This window comes from Macaca fascicularis, chromosome 9 (assembly GCF_037993035.2).
Source record: "Macaca fascicularis isolate 582-1 chromosome 9, T2T-MFA8v1.1".
NCBI lineage: Eukaryota > Metazoa > Chordata > Mammalia > Primates > Cercopithecidae > Macaca > Macaca fascicularis.
Window position 1 is genome coordinate 73,064,407 of NC_088383.1, and position 22,715 is coordinate 73,087,121.

A 22,715-nucleotide genomic window follows, 5' to 3' on the forward strand; every position below is an offset into this window, starting at 1 on the left:
GTCTCGGCCTCCCAAAGTGCTAGGATTACAGGCTTGAGCCACCGCGCCCGGCAATTTTTATGACTTTTATATCCTGAAACTTTTTATCCATTTGTAGTATATAAAGTACTCTATATAGTACTTTAAAAACTGTGGTTTATCAATGTTTAAATGTTCTTGGACTTTTTTGTGAGAAACATTTATTAGCAATAAGGTTTTTTTTTGTCTGTAGGGAATTGGAAGGCATTTCTTCTCCAAGCTAGGCCAAGTGATAAAATTATAGAGCAAGAGCTAATTAGGATGGCAGCAATAGGTCGGGCGTGGTGGCTTACGCCTGTAGTCCCAGCACTTTGGGAGGCCAAGGTGGGTGGATCATGAGGTCAAAAGATCGAGACCATCCTGGCTAACACAGTGAAACACCGTCTCTACTAAAAATACAAACACATTAGCCAGGCCTGGTGGTGGGTGTGTGTAGTCCCAGCTACTCAGGAGGCTGAGGCAGGAGAATAGCATGAACCCAGGAGGCAGAGCTTGCAGTGAGCCAAGGTTGCACCACTGCACTCCAGCTTGGGTGACAGAGTGAGACTCCATCTCAAAAAAAAAAAAAAAAAAAAAAGAATGGCAACAATGGAAAATTGTACTTAGGCTGGGTATGGTGGCTCACACCTGTAATCCCAGCACTTTGGGAGGCTGAGGCAGGAAGATTGCTTGATCTCAGAAGTTTGAGACCAGCCTGGGGAACATAGCAAGACCTCATCTCTATTAAAAATAAAAAAATTAGTTGGGTGTGGTAGTGCACACCTGTAGTCTGAGCTACCCAGTGGTGGGGGGCGGTGGGGGTGCTAAGGCAGGAGGATTGCTTGAGCCTAGAGACCCAGGCTGCTGTGAGCTATGATCATGCCACTGTACTCCAGCCTGGGCAACAGAGCGAGACCCTGTCTCAAAAAGAAAAAAAAAAGAAAATAAAAAAGAAAATTATACTCAATACTTATGAAAGATTATTTGCCTTTGGTTGCAGGCTGAGCCTGAGGCATGTTATACCAAACTGCTAAATCTATGTCACTGTATATGAATGTACCTAAATTGCTGGATGCGGTGGCTCACGCCTGTAATCCCAGCACTTTGGGAGGCCAAGGCGGGCACATCATGAGGTCGGGAGATTGAGACCACGGTGAAACCCCGTCTCTACTAAAAATACAAAAAATTAGCTGGGCGCGGTGGCGGGTGCCTGTAATCCCAGCTACTCGGGAGGCTGAGGCAGGAGAATGGCATGAACCTGTGAGGTGGAGCTTGCAGTGAGCCAAGATCACGCCACTGCACTCCAGTCTGGGCGACGGAGCAAGACTCGTCTAAAAAAAAAGAAAAAAAAAAAAAAAAAAAGAATATGCCTAAATTTAAAGCAGTCTTCAACATATGAAAAGAAGCTCAACTATTTCCACAATAAAAGAAACTCAAAACTATGCTGAAGTACCTTGTTTTTTAATTGCTGAAAATAAAAAAAGCTTGATAATTTATTTTGTTGTTGAGGATGTTTGGAAACAGGTCATCTCATATAAGCTGGTTCGAGTATAAACTGGTAAAATTCCAGTGGAGGGCAATTTGGTAATGCTGTCTAAATACAAATTCATGGATCTTTTAACTCTTTGATCAGGTAACTCACTTCCAATAATTTGTCTTCAGATAAATGTTGTTATTAAGGTCATCATTGATCACCACATTGTTAAATCCAGCGGTCTGTTCTTGGGGTCATTTTGATCTGTCATCAACATTTAACTACCCAACCCTCCTTGAGGAACTTTCTTCACTTGGTTGTGAGGATGCTATACTCTCCTGGCTTTATTCCTCCCTCCCTGGCCTTCTTTATCTCTCCAGCATCTAAATGTTGGAGTCCCCCAGAGCTCAGTGCTTGAACACCTTATCTATCTATACTTACTTCCTTGGTTTCTATCTAGTCTCACGGCTCTAAATACCATCAGTACACTGATGGTTCCCACATTTATATTTCAAGCTGAACCTCTCCTAATTCTCACATACTCTCTGGTCCAAGCCATAGTAGTCCCTCATCTGGGACTTACATGTAAGATGTAATATGTACTTAGATGTAAGTTTCCTTACATCTACCATTCTACCCTTCAATTTCTTCCTTTTTATTTTCTAATGATAGCTTTATCGAGATACTATTCACATACCATATACTTTTCTACCACCATCATCTTTTCTTTCATTTTGTTCACCCATTTAAAGTATCCAATTCTGATCCCTTTGTAGTTCATAAGCGTGATGATTGGGTGTTTATGCTCATGCATGAGCTGTGCCTCCCTCAAGCCTTGTTGTGACATCATCATATTAGCTGTCTGATGTGAACTTAGAAAAATAAAAATAAAATAAAGTGTACAATTCAGTGGCTTTTAGTATACTCACAGAATTGTGCAGCCATTCCATAATCAACTTTATAAATACTATCATTACCCCAAAAATTGAAATTCCATGTATATTAGCAGTCATTCTCCTTTTTCTCTCAACCATTGTGCCAACTCCTCCACCCTGAACCCCCAAGCCTAAGCAACCGTTTATCTGCTTTTTTTCTCTATCGATTTGCCAACTCTGGAGTCATAAAATATGTGGTGACTGGCTTCTTTCATTTAATCTAATGTTGTTAAGGTTTATTCATATTGTGGCATATATTGATACTTAATATCTTTATTACCAAATAATATTTCATTGTCAAAACAGGAGCAAAAGAGAGAGAGCAGGGAGGGAGTTGGGGGAGGTGCCACACATTTTTAAATGACCAGATCTTGCAGGGACTTACTCACTATCATGAAGACAGCACCAAGCCATGAGGCATCCACCTCCATGACCCAGACATCTCCCACCAGGCCCCACCTCCAACATTGGGGATTATAATTCAACATGAGATTTGGATGGGGACAAATACCCAAACTACATCAGTTGCTTCCTCATTTCCCTCAGGTCTTTACTCAAATGTTATCATCTCAGCGAGGCCTTCCTGGTGAAATATGCTCCTGCATTCCACCACCCTCAATCCCCAATAGAGTCTGTCTGCCTTCCTGCATTATTTTTCTCTATGGGACATATTACTAGCATATTTATCTTGTTTGTTTATCTTATTTATTGTCTTTCTTTCCCTACTAGAATGTAAGCTCCATGAGAGTAAGAGTTTTTGTCTATTTTGTTTAATGCTCTATTCCCAAACCTAGAAAACTACCTGATGGACAGTAAGCACTCAGTATCTATTTTTATTTTTTTATTTTTTGGGAGACAGAGTCTTGCCCTGTGGCCCAGGCTGGAATACACTGGTGTGATCTCAGCTCACTGCAACTTCCGCCTCCCAGGTTCAAGAAATTCTCAAGTCTCAGCCTCCCGAGTACACCACTACACCCAGCTAATTTTTTGCATTTTAGTATAGACAGGATTTCAGGCTGGTCTCGAACTCCTAAGCTCAGGCAATCCACCCGCCTCGGCCTCTCAAAGGGCTAGCATTACAGGCATGAGCCACCACGCCTGGCCTGTCAGTATCTATTTTGAATGAATGAATAACATTGTCTCTGGAGAGGAAACTAGGAGGCTGGGCAATAAGGTTGGAAGGAGATATTTTGCTATACAGTTTCATACCTTCTAGATTTTGAATAATATAAATGGATTACCTATTTAAATAAATAGAATTAATATTAGTAATTATGAACAGAGGTATATCATTACATAGGACCTAGTAAGAAAAATAGATTTTGTGAGTTTAATTGTGAACTTCAAGGTAGTGTAATATATTTAGCAAGAACTTGAAACTAAAAGGGAGAAGAGCTATAACTTAATTCCTTCTAGGTTCTTGTAAGGGCTTCTGAAAACAGAAGGTAGAGGTTTTGGCATAAGTAGATTGACATTGACAAAATGTGGTTTTTTACTCACCTTAAGGTTTGATAGCATTATTGTAATTTAATGCAGTCCTATAAATTATGCCAAGAGTACACTTTTATTGTAGACGGGGAGGAAAGAAGAGGTTTTATTTGCCTGTTCCACTCGGATTTCCAAATCATTCTGTTTTCAGAGATGCTACTGAGTGCCTCTAAAATGTTGATACCCATTTCTTTCCAAAACCCCAAACAGCCCTTGTATGCCACAAGTTTTTAAATATGTAAGGGTAAAGCCAGGGCTCAAATTAACCAAAAATACAACTTAGATACTCCCTGAGTAGCTGCTTCCTGACCTCCCTCCTGTATGATCCATAGCCATATACTTTGCTGTGGTTCACATCTAGGGTTTTACATTATAAAATAGCACAGTGCTCAAGTGCAGTGGGGGAAGAGACCTCAGATCTCCCCGACCCAGACACTTTGAGGGTAAGATGTAAGAAAATATACATCTGTAGATAATAAAGTGTTTTTTGTTTTTTATTTTTATTCTTTCCTGATAACAGGGTCAAGGAAATGATTCCTCCAAGGCCTCCTCTTACCCGTCGGACAGGAGGAGCTCAGAAGGCAAGTGCCAAAGCCAAGATGAAACGATAAGTAATAAGATATTGAGTGCATGCACTTGATAATTGCATGGACTCTTTCATATGTCTTCCAGAAGGGGTGAAAACTTGTTTGAAGCCTTACGTATTTTCATTGCTGGTTCCATTTGTGATCGATGGCATATAGCATACAGTGTTTAATCTTTGGCTGGTAGTCTCTAAGCTGGGAAGAAAAGGGCATTTTACATTTAAAGTATTACTGGGTGTGCTGGCACGCACCTGTAGTCTCAGCTACTAGGGAGGCTGAGGCAGGAGGGTCGCTTGAGGCCAGGAGTTCAAGGGGGAATTCCCTCAATCATACCACTGCACTCCAGCCTGGGTGACAGAGCAAGACTTTGTCTCTAAAACAAACAAACAAACAAACAAAGTATCATGGGACACAAAACCAAATTCAGTTTTAGACTTCCAATCCATGCTCTTGACCTCTCTGAGGTGTCTACCAGATGTTTTGTGTTTTCTTAGGCAGTGAGTGACTACCACACACAGATCAAGAATATTTCTAGAGCCATTCTAGATGAGTACTACAGAATGTTTGGAAAACAGGTGGCCAAACTGGAGAGTGATATGGATAGTGAAACCTTGGAGGAGCAGAAGTGCCAGCTCAGCTATGAACTTAATTGCTCTGGAAAATACTTTGCTTTCAAAGAACAACTCAAGGTAAAACATTCACTTGTTTAATTACTCCATGGGTTTTTATGGAGCAACTTCTCCACATACTCAGTTCACATTTTCTCCTCTGATTATGTTCAGCTATACTCTTACCTTTCTTGGTTGGGGCAAAGAGCTAAGTTCTCTATGATAGAGTGTCAGGAGAAGCTCCATTCCTGCAGTCTTGGAATAAATTATTACAAATATCCTGAATGAGGGCTTTTAAGAAACTAATTATTTACTTGAGGCTGGGCCAGATTTTGGACCAGATTTCATTGTCACTATAGGAGGCAGGAACTCTGTCTGGTACTGACTCCATAATTAATTCTTCTTGCTTCCCATTCAAATCTCTCTAAAAAAATTAATTTTAGTTTTAAAATTGAAGATGAGACAGTTATCAGAAAGGAGGCCTTAATCATTAGGACTACAGTAGCATGTCTTGAGTTAGGATGCATTTAATTACTGGCATTACATTTTACTTTTTAAAATTCAGAATGTATAAACAAAAACAAAAAACTCCAAATCTTTCCCTAATTTATAGAATCACTAAGATTTGAGAAATAGTTAACTTAATAATCATTTATTGAATAATAATGGCTAACATTTATTACATGTTTGCTGTTTTCCAGGCATATTTATGAATGCTTCATATTTTACTAATTTAATCCTTATAACAATCCTATAAAGTAGGTGTTGCTCATTTTATAGATGGGAAAATGCAATATTATTTGGCTAAGGAATTTGTCCAAAGTCACAGAGATAGTAAAGATCAATGTTGGGATTTAAATTCAGGCAGTCTGGCTCCAGAACTCACATTCTTAACTGCTACACTACAGTGCCTTTGTACACACATTTACTATGTGTCCTGCACTGTACTAAACAGATATAAAGAAAGAACACGGAAGTCATAGAGCGAAAAGCAACAAATGTTCATGGAAGCAAGAGGGTATTCTCAGCAGGTGGTGTACTCATGTCTCAGTTTGACTCTTGGTTCCATATTTACTAGTTGGGTGACCTTGAAATGTGACTTTATCTCTCTGTGCCTCAGTTTCTTTACCTAGCAACAAGGATGAGGTTAATATTATCACATAAGGTCATTATGATAATTAAATAATATAATGCATGGATTATAAAACCTGGCAATAATGTTACCTTAGTGGGGAAAAAAGAAGCTGTCCTGGCTATAGCAACATGCTGTGTTTATATTTGTACAGCATTTTAAGCTTCTATACTTGTTATCTCTCTTTGGCTTCTCAATCATCTTCTAAAGTAAAATAATAATACCAGAACTACATATCCTCTTAACAAATAGAAAGCTGAGGTACCAAAGTATAAAATAATTTATGAAGTTGTACAGTGGCAGCATTAGAACCAGAATTCCATTCTCTGGATTCTCAGCCCAGCCCTTTCTCCCTTTCCCCTTTGAACCATATGGTCACCATGAGAGACATAATGCCTAAACCTAATGCTCAGATTTTCTTCAGCTTTATGATTCTCTTCATATAGTATGAACTTTGCGTTGCTTCAATTAGTGATGATGGTGATGTTAAGGAAAGAAGAAATCATACAGAGTATGTTGATTGGGGGGAATTTGGAGAGCCAATACCACCCACCAAGGGAGAAATCAATCGCCTTCTGAAATTTTGATCAGCTTTAGACCAGAAAGCCCTAGAGAGACCCATGCTATCAGCATAGTGCTGGACTGTATTATCAGATGGGTGATCTATGTCTTGCAGCATGCTGTGGTAAAGATTGTGAGAGAGAAATACTTGAAGACAACATCATTTGAAAGTCAGGAGGAACTGCAGACATTTATCAGTGAGCTCTATGTGTTCTTAGTAGATCAGATGCATGTAGCCCTAAACCAGGTAAGTGTCAAGAACTGAGAGCACTTTCTTTTCTCTGTAGAGCATCAGAGTCTTCTATGAATGATTCCTTCCTTTGTTTATTCAACAAATATTTATTGAAGTGTCTGCTCTGTGCTAGGCACTGAAAACACAAGGATGAGTAAGAAACTGCCTAAGCCTAATTAGTCTAGGACTAATTTTGGAAAAAAACAAGGAGAAATGCTCTTTCACTTTCCTAGAAAAATAAATTTCACAACTTTAAAAAATGTGATGGAATTGTCAAAAACAGATAAAATAGGTTGCATAAATTGTGAAATGAAAATTACCATTCTGTTTATTCTGTGAACAGGTACAATTCTTAATTTTTTATTAAAGATCATAAAAGCAAGAAAAATTATGAGTTTTCAGATATTATACCCAAATGACAGTGACACTTCAAACATGGCTTTTCTGTTTGGTGGTCTGCTGTCCCACCCACTTTTCTGTTTATATTTGTAAGTCTTGCATCTTGCCTTAATTTGCTTATTTTTGTATGTATTCAGGGGTAGTTTATTTGAAACCAGTGACAAAGTTGGAGTCTTTTTGTCCCCTGGTAGTGTCTAACCATCTGTGCCTCCTCAAATTCTTTATTCTATTTGCTTTTTTCTTCCTTGTTTTTCTTCTCTACCACCATCACCTCTTATTTCACTTTGTTCTGTCTTCCTGGAGGAGGGTAGGACAGGAGTGTCCAGCATCAAAGGATTAAGAGAACAGTCCTGCCTTGGGCATGGATGATTTGATTTGAAAAGCAATTGAGAGTAGAGCTTGAGAAAAAGAAGTTTTGACTTTTTCCTCACTAGTAGTTGGGAACAATACATTGAATTATTTTACACTGAGGTATAATACGATCGGGTTTACATTTGCTAAAACACTCTGATAGCACTATGGAGGATGAGTTAGAGGTGACAAAACTGTGATATTAGTTGATTATTGCATAATAAGGAGGAAAAAGTTTAAGTTAAGTTTCAATGGGTGATTGATACCATTCAGTCCTTCTTGGTTGATACTAAAAAGAAAAGAAAAACATTAACCAGGACATGGAAAGCAATTATGAGTAAATTTGGTGGGAGGCAGATGGTACTGAATTCACTTTTGAACATAGGCTCTAGTGGGGTTTTGCCCAAGATAGAGATCTGAGCTAGAGATCAGATTTGGGGAGCCATGATATATGGATGCTATGGTCATAGATGAGCTGCCTGAGAAAAACATGAGAGAAGACAGCTGGCAGTAGAACCCTAGGAAATAACAACATTTAAGGAATGAATGAAAAATTGAAGGAGACAAGTGGGATTGTTAAAGAGGCAAAGAGCCAGAGACAATAGTGTCACAGAAGCCAAAGGAAAAGAATTTTAAAGAAAAGTAGTCAACATTGTCAAATCCTCCTAGGAATTCAAGAAAAACAAATCTGAAGTCTTCATTGGATTTGACAATAAGGAAGTTATTGTTAACCTTTACATAGCAGTATTATTGGGCTAATGGGGGGATTCAAATTATAATGAATTGAGGAGTAAATGAGCAATCAAGAAACAGATGAATATAAATTCAAGTTGGATGATGAAGGAAAAAAGTGGAAAAGTAGTAGCTAGAAGTTATAGGGATTTTCATCCCTTCCTCCCTTCCTTCCTTCCTTCCTTCCTTCCTCCCTCCCTCCCTCCCTCCCTCCCTCTCCTCCCTCCCTCCCTCTCCTCCCTTCCTCCCTCCCTCCCTCCCTCCCTCTCCTCCCTTCCTCCCTCTCCTCCCTTCCTCTCTTTCTCCCTTTCTCTCTTTCTCGCCCAGGCTGGAGTGCAGCAGTGCAATTGTGGCTCACTATAGCCTCAACTTTCCAGGCTCAAGCAATCCTGCCACCTCAGCCCCTCAAGTAGCTGGGACTATAGGTGCACACCATGCCTAGCTAATTTTTCTATTTTTTTTGTAGAAATGGGGTTTCACCGTGTTGCCCAGGCTGGTCTCGAACTCTTGGACTCAAGCGATCCACCAGCCATGGCCTTCCAAAGTGCTGGGATTATAGGCATGAGCCACCCGCTCCTGGCCTGGGATTTTCTTTTTAAGATGAAAAAGACTTGAGCACATGCACAGGTTTGGGAAAAAGTCAGCAGAGTGGGAGAAGCTGAAAATTGAGGAAAGAGGGGATAATTGATGGCAGGCTCAGGGTATACACCTGGGAAAGGGCCAAGACTTTAAATGGAAGGATTAACTTTGAAACAGAGAAGGCTGCAACACTTCTTTCTCTGAGACTGAAAAGAAAGTGATACAATAGATCCAGAAATAAATAATTTAGCTAGGGAGTGTAATAGTTGAGGGATTTCTTACTTAATGATTTCTATTATCTCTGTGAAGTAAGGTCTTTACTGAAAGTGAAGGGGATGAGGATTGAATGAAAAACTTGAAGAAAGAGAAGAAAACTTAGATACTGCGTAGCATTATGGAATATGCTGCTAAGCAAAGACAAATACATAGATTACTAAGGGTATTAAAGGTCTCCAGCTAAGACTGAATGCCACAAGAGTTTGTGGCAGCTTAGATACCAGTCTCTGTGTCTATGCAGTTTTCCTTAGGACCAGTTAGCTGCTCTTGTTTTAGAATGAAGAAGTCAGATTGTATGATTGTTTTAATTTGAGAATTTTCAGGACAAATGCAGGAGAGGGACAAGGATGCCTGAGATGAAAGTATGCTGGTGAGAGAGTAGCCTGAGTGGGTAATCATGAGGTTCAGACTGATCCATTTGGGAAGTGATGAGCTTATTGGAACTGAAGGAAATAAAGTCAGCAGTTTTCAGTGCACTAAGTAACAAAAAGGTGGAAGACAAGACGTGGAATGTTGGATCTGGGAGTGGGATATTAAGAGTATTCTGTTTTGGGTGCAGAAGTGCATTGCTGCAGGGATTTGGGGCTCAAGATAATCAAAACTAAAAAGAACAGGACAAAAGCATTAATCAATGGTCGGAAACTCTCTTTGGCCTATCTCAAATTTGGCTTTACTGTCCACATTTCTTAGCAGTTGTCCTTATTAAAGTCACTGATGTTATTTTGACTTCTAATTAAATAATTTTGTGGACTCTTTCTTGACCATAGCTTCTGACTCAGGAGATTCCTAATTACACCAGACCTGCTCTCCCAATCTGTGTGTGTAGGATATATTCTTTTTCTGGTTTTCCTCCTACCTTTTTGTTTCCTTTGAAGGATCTATCAGTCCATATTTCTTAATAAAACTATAGATTTGTCTTCTAAAGCTTTACCCTTAATATCCTGTTTTCTTCACATTTAAAGACCCTAGCCAGGGCTTGCCAACCTTTTTCATGTCATGATGCAAAAAAAAAAAAGATAATATTTGTCATATACACTAGAGAAAATGAAGGAAGCTGTTTGAGTTCAGAGGTGACCTGCACAGGGACTATGAATGCCCTGAGGGTTGAGGCAGTCATTTCTGCCCTAAGCAATTTTTACTTACTTCCATGAGTTCAGACTGTTGGTATTCAGATACCTGAGCTTCTCTTTCACCCTTGACATTTCTCTCCTGGTTCACTCTTATTCTTTTACTTTTTTGGCAAGACTGTCATTATAGATGTCAATCAGTATCATTTTAGTTGTCATGACTGGATCTCATATTGGATTTATGCTTATGAAATCTCTGTACTTGTAATTGTTTCATTTTTGTCTACCTAACATCTTGACGTTGACAAGACCATGCCAGATGATGTCCAAGGCACTATTGCAACCATTTTTACAAGCAGTGAACAGCTTCGACTCTTTGCATTTGAAGCAGAAGTCAATGAGAACTTTGAGATGGCAGCAGCATATTATAAAGAGGTAATTAAACATCTTCACAGTGATTGCTAGTATTATTTGTGAAATATGGGCATAATAAATAGTTGTTTTTGATTGTTTAAAATCCAACTTGATGGGTGAAAGTGTAGACACATAGAACAATAAAATAGAGTCCAAAAATAGGCCCCCACAAATAAGGTCATTCAACTTTTGACAAAAGAAATTCAATGGAGAAAGGATAGTCTTTTCAGTAAATAGTGTTAGAACAATTGCAAAAAATAAAATAAACCTCAACCTTAAACATTTTACAAAAATCAACTCCAAATGGAACATATATCTAAATGTAAAACATAAAACTATAACACTTTTAGAAGAAACATAGGACAGAATCTTGACCTGGAATCAGGAAGAGTTCTTAGACATGACACCGAAACATGATCGATCAAAGAAAAATGTGATAAAATGGAATTTCATCAAAGTTGAAAATGTTTGCTCTATGGAGGTCATAAGAGAAAGAAAAGAAAAAGTCCAGATTAGGAGAAAATATTTATAAAACATATGTATCACAAAGGATTTGTATCCAGAATATAAAGCACTCTCAAAACTCAAAAATATTTGTACATAAGCGTTCGTATGAGTACCTATTTTTAATTATTTTGGCTATATACTTACGAATGAAATTGCTGGGACATACAGTAATTCTGTGTTTAACTTTTTGAGAATTTTGAGGCATTTCACTGGGATTTTTATAGGGATTGCCTTGTATCTGCAGCTTGCTTTGGATAGGATTGGCATCTTAACAATATTAAGTCATCCAATCCATGAACATGGAATGTCTTTACATTTATTTATGTCTTTTTAAATTTCTTTAAGCAATTTTTATAGTTTTCACTCATCATGAAGTGAATTTTTCAGATTTGTAGATAAACTTATATTTGCTATCTGAAGATTACTGCAGAAATTATTATATATGGTTGATATACAATACAATGAATCTTTAGGCTCCCAAGGTGAGTTTAAAGTGACCAGAATACTGACACTAGGAATAAATAGCTTGATGATTCAAATTTTTAATTATATTAATACTTTTTTCAACCACCTACTAAAGGCCAGAACAGTGATTGCGCTAGGCGTTTGAGATTCAGTGATAAGCAAAAAAGAAGTCACAATCTCTGCTTTCATAGAACTTACAGTATTTATCTAGTTTACCATGTGATGTTGTATGCATAAAAATAGGACATAGTATCACAAATAATCTTGGCTCTCCTGATGCATAGAGATTGGTCCGTGAGCCCCAGAATCTGGATCACTGGTTGGACTATGGTGCCTTCTGCCTCCTAACTGAAGACAACATCAAAGCACAAGAGTGTTTTCGGAAAGCCCTTTCCCTCAACCAGAGTCATATCCACAGGTATAGGTGGAAAGGAGATGAGGAATCAGTGGGAAGGAACAGATAAGTTTCTACATGAAATTGTCTTGGTTCCATAAATGTGACATGGGACCATGTTGTTAATCATGTTGGTGATCTTTTCTCAGCTTGTTGCTGTGTGGTGTCCTGGCTGTCCTGTTGGAGAACTATGAGCAAGCAGAAATTTTCTTTGAGGATGCTACTTGCTTGGAACCAACTAATGTTGTAGCCTGGACTTTACTTGGTAGATATTTTCCTGTAATCTGAATGTGTTTTCTCCCCATTATAAGATTCTCCCTTTTTCCTTTCTCTTCTTCAATGGCTCATCATGTAGTTCTTAAACTTTGGTAAAATATGGAAAAAATAAGTGAAATACAATTCTTTAGTATATGATAGTGGGGAAATAGTCATATTTATTTCAACATTTTTCTTTCCCCAGGTTTGTACTATGAAATTCAAAACAATGATATTCGAATGGAAATGGCATTTCATGAGGCCTCCAAACAGCTTCAGGCACAGATGCTTCAGGCACAAGTAACAAAGCAAAAGAGCGCTGGTGTTGTAGAAGACATTGAGGAAAGAGGGAAGAGAGAATCTAGTTTAGGCCCTTGGGGAATCACAAATGGTTCTGCAACAGCAATCAAGGTGGAAGCCCCAGCAGGTAGGGCCAGGGAATAGAGGTGATGAGTGGCTATTAGAAAAATTACTGCCAGGTGTGGTGGCTCACACCTGTAGTCCTAGCAACCTGGGAGGCTAAGATGGGAGGATCACTTGAACCCAGGAGTTCAAGGTTGCAGTGAGCTGTGATCATGCCACTGCACTCTAACTTGAGTGACCAAGATCCCATCTCTAAAACAAAATTTAAAAAATAAAAAGAAAAGTACTGGCCTTAAGAACAGAAGCTGGCACATGGTAGGCACTCCGTAAATATTTGTCAAATGAATGAATACATGGAGTTTAAGTTATTTCAGGGATACCAGGAAAAACTCTTAACTTCTAAATATTTCCTCATTCATATGATTAGTGATCTGAAGTTTCTACTGTTGAGATTCAATTGTTTTAATCTTAGAGAATTTACTGTCTTTAAAAGGAGTACCATTCTAACAGAGTAAATTTAATTTTCCCCCCCTCACTTTTCTCTCTACCACATGAAGTCCCTCTCTTACGATTCTCAAATGTATTTATGTACTCCCTTTCCCCCACTGTTCTGTGATTCTCTTTTCTTCCACTTTAGGATATCAGCCATTCTAATGTGTGGTATGTGTGTTTTTGTTTGTGTGTTCCTTGCATGTGTGCATTATTATTTTGTGTGCCTACGTTTTTTAACAGTTTGAGGTGTAACTGACATTTCAAAAATTGCACATATTTAATATGTACAATTTGATAAATTTTGACATATGTGCACAATCAAGAAAACATCACCACAATCAACATAGTGAACATATTCATTGTCCCTGAAACTTTCCTCATGCCCAGTTGTGGGCATCTCTTTCTCCTGCTCCCATTTCCAAACAACTACTGATGTGCTTTCTATTACCATAGATAAGTTTGCATTTTCTAGAATTTTTGAATTCTAGAAAACACCTGGAATTTTCTAGAATTTCCAGAATTAAATAGAATCACACAGTATGTACTCTTTTTTTATCTAAGCATAATTACTTTGAGATTTAAACATGTTGTTGCTTATATCAATACTTCATACCTTTTTATTGCTAAGTAGTATTCCGTTGTATGGATATACCACAATTAGTTCATCCATTCACCTGTTGATAGATATCTGTGTTGTTTTTAGTTGGGAACTATTAAAATAAAAGTACTATGGACATTCATCTACAAGTCTTTTTTTTTTTTTGGGATGGAGTCTTGCTCTGTCACCCAGGCTGGAGTGCTGTGTTGCAGTCTTGGCTCACTGCAACCTCTGCCTCCCAGGTTCAACCAATCCTCCTGCCTCAGCCTCCCAAGTCGCTGGAACTACAGATATGTGCTGCCACACCTGGCTCATTTTGTGTTTTTAGTAGAGACAGGGTTTCACCATGTTGCCCAGGGTGGCCTCAAATGCCTGACCTCAGGCGATCTGCCTGCCTTGGCCTCCCTAAGTGCTGGGATTATAGGCATGAGCCACCACGCCCAGCCTCTTGTTATTTTTAATATGGATTTGGTTAGTAATTATTTACCCCATTCAACTTGCATTTTGTTTATTTGCATCCTCTGCCTTTTTCTCTTGGTAAGTCTTGACAAAGGCCTAACATAATCTTTTCAAAGAACCAGCTTTGGTTTTGTTACTCTTCTCTATATATGTTCTTTAAATCATTGATTTATGCTTCTAAAGTTTAAATGTTTCTCTTTATTTTTTTGAGTTTGAAATGTTACTCTTTTTCAGTTTATGTTCATCATCTTTACGTACTCATATCAATTTTTTGTTGTAAAATCAATTCTATTAGCCTGAATTTAATGTAAAATAGAGCCTGAGTCAAGAATTTAATGCTAATACTTTAATTAGAAGAGTTAATTTCAGTATAGGCAGGGTGAAGAAAAAATGGTATGAGAGGCAACAAAGGCTATGAACCAATATAAGGTGACACCTTATGTCTACATTAGCCATTTCATTATGATAAACTGCAAAGAATGCAACTGGTTGCTTTGCAGGTAAACTTGCTCAGTCTTATGGGACATCTCCAAGCATTCAGGCTATACAGGGAAACCATGAATCTGAATAATATGGGAGGGAAGAAGGAAGGACAATCTGTTCTTTTGTCTCTTCTCTTCCGTTGGTCAAAATTAATCAACTGTGGAGTTAATTGCACCCATACTTCTAAGTTTTATAGTCTGGTCCTCTTGGTACCTGCTTGGGAAGTCATATGCCATACCCTAAAGTATAGAATTTTTTCCCATCCAGAAGTGGTGAGAAGAGCCAGGAACTCAGATTATGTGACTGGTTGAACTAACTGTCCAACCAAGGGGTCGGGGAGGGCCTGGCTCTCTTTGGTGAAGAAATAAGTAGCTCCTAGGTAGTAGGCCTCCATGAACCCAAGTGCTGGCAGTCAGCCTTATCAGCAGGACTGTGACTGGGCCTCTCATAGAGAAGCAGTTGCCAAAGTGCCTGATACAGAGCATGTACCTGAGGGTCCAGAAGACTATGGCATTGACAGAACCTGAGATATATTAGACAGGTAAGACACATCAATATCAATGTTTATATTATTATTTCTATAACCATACTGTTCTCTGCTGATCCACTTGCTGTATTTTTTTGTTCTTTTATAGCTTTATTTTTCCAAGAACTAATAATTGCCTAATTTATTCAGAAAACTTAAGAGTTCTGTGTTCCTTTAGCCTTCTTCCCCACATGCTTCAAAAGTATTGTCAAGTGCCCATCCATATTTTCGATATGTTTGGCTGGGCACGGTGGCTCACACCTATAATCCCAGCACTTTGGGAGGCCGAGGCGGGTGGATCACCTGAGGTCAGGGGTTCAAGACCAGCTTGGCCGATATGGCGAAACCCATCTCTACTAAAAAAACAAAAATTAGCTGGGTGTAGTGGTGAGCACCTGTAGTCCCAGCAACTCCTGCTGAGGCAGGAGAATCGCTTGAACCTGGGAGGCGGAGGTTACAGTGAGCTGAGATTGCACCACTACACTCCAGCCTGGGTAACAGAGCAAGACTCCGTCTCAAAAAAATAGATAGATAGAGAGATACGTTAAAATGCATCAGTCCATTTTTCCCCCCTAGAGATACTTCTTCCTCCAAAGCCTTCTATCTTCCTTCTTCAATTCTCAGTGCTTACCCTCTAGGCCTGATGGGTAACTCTTCTCCTGGGACGTTCCTTTGCTATGATTCTGAAAATCTCCTTTAACTTCAAGATGCATTGTTTCTTGGATTCTGTGCCTTCCTCTTTCATACTTTGCTTCCTCATTTTGGTGGAGCACATCCTCCAGTAGCTTCCTAAGAAAAGTATGAGTAATAAACATATTGAGGCCATGCATGCATAAAATAAGTTTATTCTACAATACACATTAATAAATAGTAAAATAGAAAAAATATATTTGCCTCTATCACCTAGGATTAACAATATTTTCTTACATAATCAAAAGATCTTTTTTTCATACATATAAAAATGTAGTCATGTACCACATAACGTTTCAGTCAATGATGAATCACGTGTGTGACAGTGGTCCTGTGATAATACTGTATTTTTACTGTACCTTTTCTATGTTTAGATACACAAATACTTACCATTGTATTATAGTTGCCTCCAGTATTCAGTACAGTAACAGCCTGTACAGGTTTGTAGTGTAGGAGCAATAGGCTCTGAAATTCCAATTTCATCACTTTTATTATAGTTTACTGTTCTGATTAAATTCTTAATCTGATCTTTATTTTCTTGACCACAGTGACTATTGTTGGGAACAGGCCTCCAAATCTGGCCATAAACTGGCCCCAAAACTGGCCATAAACAAAATCTCTGCAGCACTGTAAAATGTTTGTGATGGCCATGACGCCCCACCCTGAAGGCTGTGGGTTTACCAGAATGAGGACAAGGAACACCTGGCCCACCCAAGGTGGAAAACCACTTAAGGCATTCTTAAACCACAAACAATAGCATGAGTGATCTGTGCCTTAAGGACATGTTTCTGCTGCAGATAACTAGCCAGAGCCCGTGCCTTTGTTTCCCCTAAGGCATACTTTTAGTGAATCCATAATCTATAGAAACAATGCTTATCACTGGCTTGCTGTCAATATATATGTGGGTAAAACTCTATTCAAGGCTCTCAGCTCTGAAGGCTGTCAGCCCCAATTTCCCACTCCATACTCAATATCTCTGTGTGTGTGTGTCTTTAATTCGTCTAGTGCCGCTGGGTTAGGGTCTCCACGACCAAGCTGGCCTTGGCAACTGTAAAGTTTGTGTCACCACCTCCTGTGGCACTACTTATATTTTCTCTCCTTTTTATTTGTTTTGGTTCGTATTGTCAGGTATCCTTGTGTGTCTCATTATTTTTAAATCATATATAGGACACTCTGTTGGTAAACTAATTCAGTTTGAGGGATCAAGAGGATTTGAAGATGACTTATAATTCCTGTGAAGGCCTATTTCAGTTTCATCCTTTAGAGTGTAGCTCTTTGGTGTCTCAACTCAAATTCCTTTTGGTGGTCATTGTCTACCAGTGTCTGCCATACACAACCTTGAGAGTCAATCAAAAGTAAAGTGGAGCCTGCCAGACTCCCAATGTCATGCTTGAGACTCATATACCCCTGCAAGAAAATATAGTTTCAGGCCGGGCGCAGTGGCTCATGCCTGTAATCCCAGCACTTTCGGAGGCTGAGATGGGTGAATCACCTGAGGTCAGGAGTTCGATACCAGACTAGGGGAAACCCCATCTCTACTAAAAATATAAAAACTAGCCAGGCATGGTGGTGGGCGCCTGTAATCCCAGATACTTGGGAGTCTGAGGCAGGAGAATTGCTTGAACCCAGGAGATGGAGGTTGCAGTGAGCCAACACAGTGCCACTGCACTCCAGCCTCAGCGACAGAGTGAGACTCCATCTCAAAAAGAAAAAAAAAAGTGTAGTTTCAAATGATGAGCTGAAACCCTGGGTTTCTGCATTTCCTAGATTTGAGCTTAGAGAGTCTATCTTGTTAGCTCTCTGGTATATTCAAGCATGTTTTTAAAACATATATTTTGTTCACCTTTTCTGGTTGCCCTCAGTGGGAAATTGGTCTGAATGACCCAGTCAATAATTGCCAGAAGCAGAAGTCCTTCCCATCTACTTTTCTGTCCTTCAAAGGTTTTTTGATATTTCTTGTAGTTGATTTTTCCTCTGCTGTTTTCTTCATCTTTGTAGTTTTATACATTTTAAATTCTCATTTTAGTGAGATTTTCGAAATAAGAATAAGGAAATATATATATGTAACCTATCTACCCTGTTTAACCGTAAGTCTCCATCTTCTTCATCTAGACTCATAGCCCATGTCCAACACATTCTTCTGTTGGTAATTCAAAATAGCCCAATCTCTTGCCTGCCTTCATTTAACCCAATATTGTATTTCTCTACTTCCATATATCACTAATGGAGCAATGTACATGTGTTCCATTTAATTTGTCTCAGTTTCTTATATATCTAATTTACCTACCTCTTGTAATTTAGTTTCCATTCTATCAGCGGAAGTCACATTTATAAAACTAATGTTCTATTTGCAGTAATGGAAGCAGCATGAAGTGGTGTGGCAAACTCTCTTACAAGGTGCAAGTATAAAATATTTTTTAAAACAGTAATTTGAAAGTGGGCCATCTGGTCTCTGTCATAAGTAATCAACTCTGCTACTGTAATGTGAAAGCAGTCATAGACAATGCATTTAAAAATGGATGTGATTGTGTCCTAAAACAACTTTTTTTTATACATATAGGTGGCAGGCCAAATATGGCCCGTAGGCTATAGTTTGCAGCTCTGTCTTAACAGGAACCACTAAAAAACAAACCACAGTTAGATATTGTTTCACGTGTCCGTGTGAGGAGATCACCAAACAGGCTTTGTGTGAGCAACATGGCTGTTTGTTTCACCTGGGTGCAAGCGGACTGAGTCCAAAAAAGGAGTCAGCAAAGGGTGGTGGGATTATCATTGGTTCTTATAGGTTTTGGGTTAGGCAGTGAAGTTAAGAGCAATGTTTTTGGGGCAGGGGGTGGATCTCACAAAGTACATTCTCAAGGGTGGGGAGAATTATAAAGAACCCTTTTACGAGTAGGGGAGATTACAAAGTACGGGGAGATTACAAAGTACGTTGATCAGTTAGGGTGGGGCAGAAACAAATCACAATGGTGGAATGTCATCAGTTAAGGCTATTTTCACTTCTGTGGATCTTCAGTTGCTTCAGGCCATCTGGATGTATACGTGCAGGTCACTGGGGATATAATGGATTAGCTTGGGTTCAGAGGCCTGACATTCCTGTCTTCTTATATTAATAAGAAAAATAAAACAAAATAGTGGTAAAGTGTTGGGGCAGCGAAAATTTTTGGGGGTGGTACGGAGAGATAATGGGCGATGTTTCTCAGGGCTGCTTCGAGTGGGATTGGGGCGGCATGGGTACCTACAGTGGGAGAGATTCAACTGAAGATTTTGAGGTTAAGGAGTGATATTGTGGGGTTGTTAGAAGGAGCATTTGTCATATAGAATTATTGGTGATGGCCTGGATGCAGTTTTTGTATGAATTGAAAAACTAAACAAAAGACAAGGTCTGAATAAGGAGAAAAACAGGTATTAAAGGACTAAGAATTGGGAGTACCCAGGACATCTAATTACAGAGTGTCAAAGGGGGTTCAGTGTAATTATTTGCTTGGTTGGCGAGTTTTTGGGCTCTATCCTTGAGTTTTTTTTTTTTTTTTTTAATGTTGTCATATACCAGGCCAGACTGATTTAGGTAAAAACAACACTCTTCATTTAAAAATATACAGAGTCCTCTTTTTTTTAGCAGTAAGTAAGTCAAGGCCTCGATGATTTTGGAGGAAAGAGAAATGCAAAGCCAGCAATTGTTTGTTAAAGGATTAGAAATGGCTAGGAGAGAGTAACTGAGATTGATAGTGTGGTGGAGACAGCTGGGGAGAGGTAGATGGTGGCATAAGAACAGGAATGAGAATAAGGGTAAGTATAAAAGTAAAGAATAGCCAGGCACGGTGGCTCACGCCTGTAATCCCAGCACTCTGGGAGGCCGAGGCGGGCGAATCACGAGGTCAGGAGATCAAGACCATTCTGGCTAACACGGTGAAACCCCGTCTCTACTACAAATACAAAAATTTAGCTGGGCATGGTGGTGGGCGCCTGTAGTCCCAGCTACTCAGGAGGCTGAGGCAGGAGAATGGTGTGAATCTGGGAGGTGGAGCTTGCAGCGAGCCAAGATTGGGCCATTGCACTCTAGCCTGGGTGACAGAGTGAGACTGCATCTCAAAAAAAAAAAAAAAAAAAAAAAAGTAAAGAATAGGACTTCATCAGGGTGAAAGTATTGGAGTGTACTTTGTTACTGAAGATCTTCTATCCACTTAAAGAGAGACTTAAGGGTGGCAGTTTGAGGTAAAACCAGGGGCTGCTAAATACCAAGAGCCTGAGAAACTGCTTGGGTGATTTGACTGATACAGTCCAGTCCGTTATCGGACTGTATAGAAGTGGGAAGGTCAAACCAAGGAATTATGTCTGACAGAAGGGAAGAAATGACCACGATGGCCTTCTCAGACCCTGTGGGAAAGGCCTCTACGTATCCAGTGAAAGTGTCTACCCAGACCAAGTATTTTAGTTTCCTGACTCTGGGCATGTGAGTAGAACCAATTTGCCAGTCCTGGGCAGGGGCAAATCCCTGAGCTTGATGTGTAGGGAAGGGAGGGGGCCTGAATAATCCCTGAGGAGTAGTAGAATAGCAGATGGAACACTGAGAAGTGATTTCCTTGAGGACAGATTTCCATGATGGAAAGGAAATGAGAGGTTCTAAGAGGCAGGCTACCGGCTTGTAACCTACATGGAAGAGGTTATGAAATGACGACAGAATAGAATGGAAGGAGATATTTTCCTTGGCCCAAGAACCATTTGCCTTGTATGGGAAGAGATGGGTGGAAGTTTCAGCGGGGGAGTTGGTGGGAGTGGCTGGATGAGAAGGAGAAAAACTGCCATGAGGGATAGAAGTTGGAACGCTAGCTGCTTTTTTTTTTTTTTTTTTTTTTTTTTTCCCCCGAGACGGAGTCTCGCTGTGTCTCCCAGGCTGGAGTGCAGTGGCGCGATCTCGGCTCACTGCAAGCTCCGCCCCCTTGGTTCACGCCATTCTCCCGCCTCAGCCTCCCAAGTAGCTGGGACTACAGGCGCCCGCTACCACGCCTGGCTAATTTTTTGTATTTTTAGTAGAGACGGGGTTTCACCGTGTTAGCCAGGATAGTCTCGATCTCCTGACCTCGTGATCCACCCGCCTCGGCCTCCCAAAGTGCTGGGATTACAGGCTTGAGCCACCGCGCCCGGCAGCTAGCTGCTTTTTTAGCTACCTTATCAGCATAAGCGTTTCCCTGAGAGATGGGATCTGATGCCTTTTGATGGCCCTTGCTGTGTATGGACCTTTGGAAGTAAAGAGGCCTGGAGAAGAGTTTTTGTTAAAGAGGCATTAATGATGGAGGACCCTTGCGAGGTGAGGAAACCTTTCAGCCCATGAAACAGCATGGTGGTGCAGGATATGGGGTCAATATAAACATTGACGCGTAGTCCTTTTACAAGAGTGGGGGCCCAAATTAAGGCAATGAGTTCGGCTTGTTGAGAGGTAGTGGAGGGGGATAGAGCAGTAGCCTCAATGATAGATGTGGAAGATATTATAGCATAGCCTGCCTTTGCTGGTATGTGGCAATTAGGCCTGGTGGAACTGCCATCAATAAACCAAGTGTGATCAGGTGAGGAACAGGAAAGAAGGAAATATGGGGAAATGGAGTCAATGCCAGGTGGATCAGAGAGATACAGTCATGGAGGTCAGGTGTGGTATTAGGAATAATGTGGGAGGCTGGATTGAAGTCCGGGCCAGGAACAATGGTAATTGTGGGAGACTCAACAAGGATTGAGTATAGCTGAAGGAGCCGGGGAGCAGAAAGTATGTGTCAGGTGTGAGGAAGTTATGAGAACTGTAGAGAGTGAGTTGAGCATAGTTTGTGATTTTGAGGGCCTCTAAAGTATTAGGGTGGCAGCAGCCATCACATGCAGACATGCGGGCTAGGCTAAAACAGTAAGATCAAGTTGTTTGGACAGAAAGGCTACAGGGCACGGTCCTGGCTCTTGTGTAAGAACTTCAACCACACAGCCCTGCACTTTGGCTATGTGTAATGAAAAGGGGTTGGGATGAGTTAGGGAGAGCTAGTGTTGGGGCAGCCTCTAGGGCTGTTTTTAAGGAACGGAAAGAAGAGTGCGGAAAGGATTTAGGATCTATAGGGTCAGCTAGGTTTGCTTTTGTGAGTTTACATAATGGTTTAGTCAGGATGGTAAAACTAGGTATCCAAAGGTGGAAATACCTAACCATGCCTAGGAAGGAAAGGAGTCCATCAGGGTTGTCTGAGTATTTACCTAGGTCTATTGTAATTTGTTTTAAGTCTGAGAGAGAAAACCATACGTGCACTCTGGCTGGGCCGAATTCTCCTCCCACTGCTTGGAGGGGGCATAATCGGGGAATATTGGAACTCTGGTTCATTGTTTACCCCTTTGTCTATCCCCTCATTATTTACCCCTTTTTGACCGAATGGGTTGAAGAGGGGTCCTTATTAGTTGGGGAAGGAGTCAGGGGGGCCCTGGGGAAGGGAGGTAGACTCTGCGGGCTTCCTGTAGGGCATAAATCACACTTTTTACATAATTGCGAATTTTCTCTTAATGAAAAGAAAGTTTGAACATATGGCACTTCACTCCATGTGTCGTCTTTTCTACAAAAGAGATCTAACTGTAAGATGGTGTTATAATTTATACTTCCCTTAGGTGGCCAGGTTTCTCCCCCTTGAAGAG

The 22,715-nt window shown here is 40.1% G+C and overlaps 1 protein-coding gene and 1 non-coding gene across 14 annotated transcripts in view; both read left to right on the forward strand.

Annotated features, from left to right (window-relative positions):
* Positions 1-22,715, forward strand: part of CFAP70 (cilia and flagella associated protein 70) — a 115,990-nt gene that overhangs the window by 60,215 nt on the left and 33,060 nt on the right. For 12 of the 13 annotated variants that reach the window (XR_012417810.1, XM_065520892.1, XM_065520891.1 and 9 more), the window contains 7 exons: positions 4,415-4,479; positions 4,977-5,167; positions 6,895-7,026; positions 10,725-10,850; positions 12,086-12,219; positions 12,345-12,460; positions 12,656-12,877. Coding sequence is in view for 12 of the 13 variants with exons in the window: in XM_065520892.1 (XP_065376964.1) it covers positions 4,415-4,479; positions 4,977-5,167; positions 6,895-7,026; positions 10,725-10,850; positions 12,086-12,219; positions 12,345-12,460; positions 12,656-12,877 (986 nt within the window). In the remaining variant the exon portion in view is untranslated. The remainder of the gene's footprint in view (positions 1-4,414; positions 4,480-4,976; positions 5,168-6,894; positions 7,027-10,724; positions 10,851-12,085; positions 12,220-12,344; positions 12,461-12,655; positions 12,878-22,715) is intronic. The other variant, XM_065520895.1, reaches the window with a different exon arrangement.
* Positions 2,236-2,339, forward strand: LOC123567018 (small nucleolar RNA U13). The gene has a single exon (XR_006689727.2). It is a non-coding gene; the product is annotated as a small nucleolar RNA U13 (small nucleolar RNA).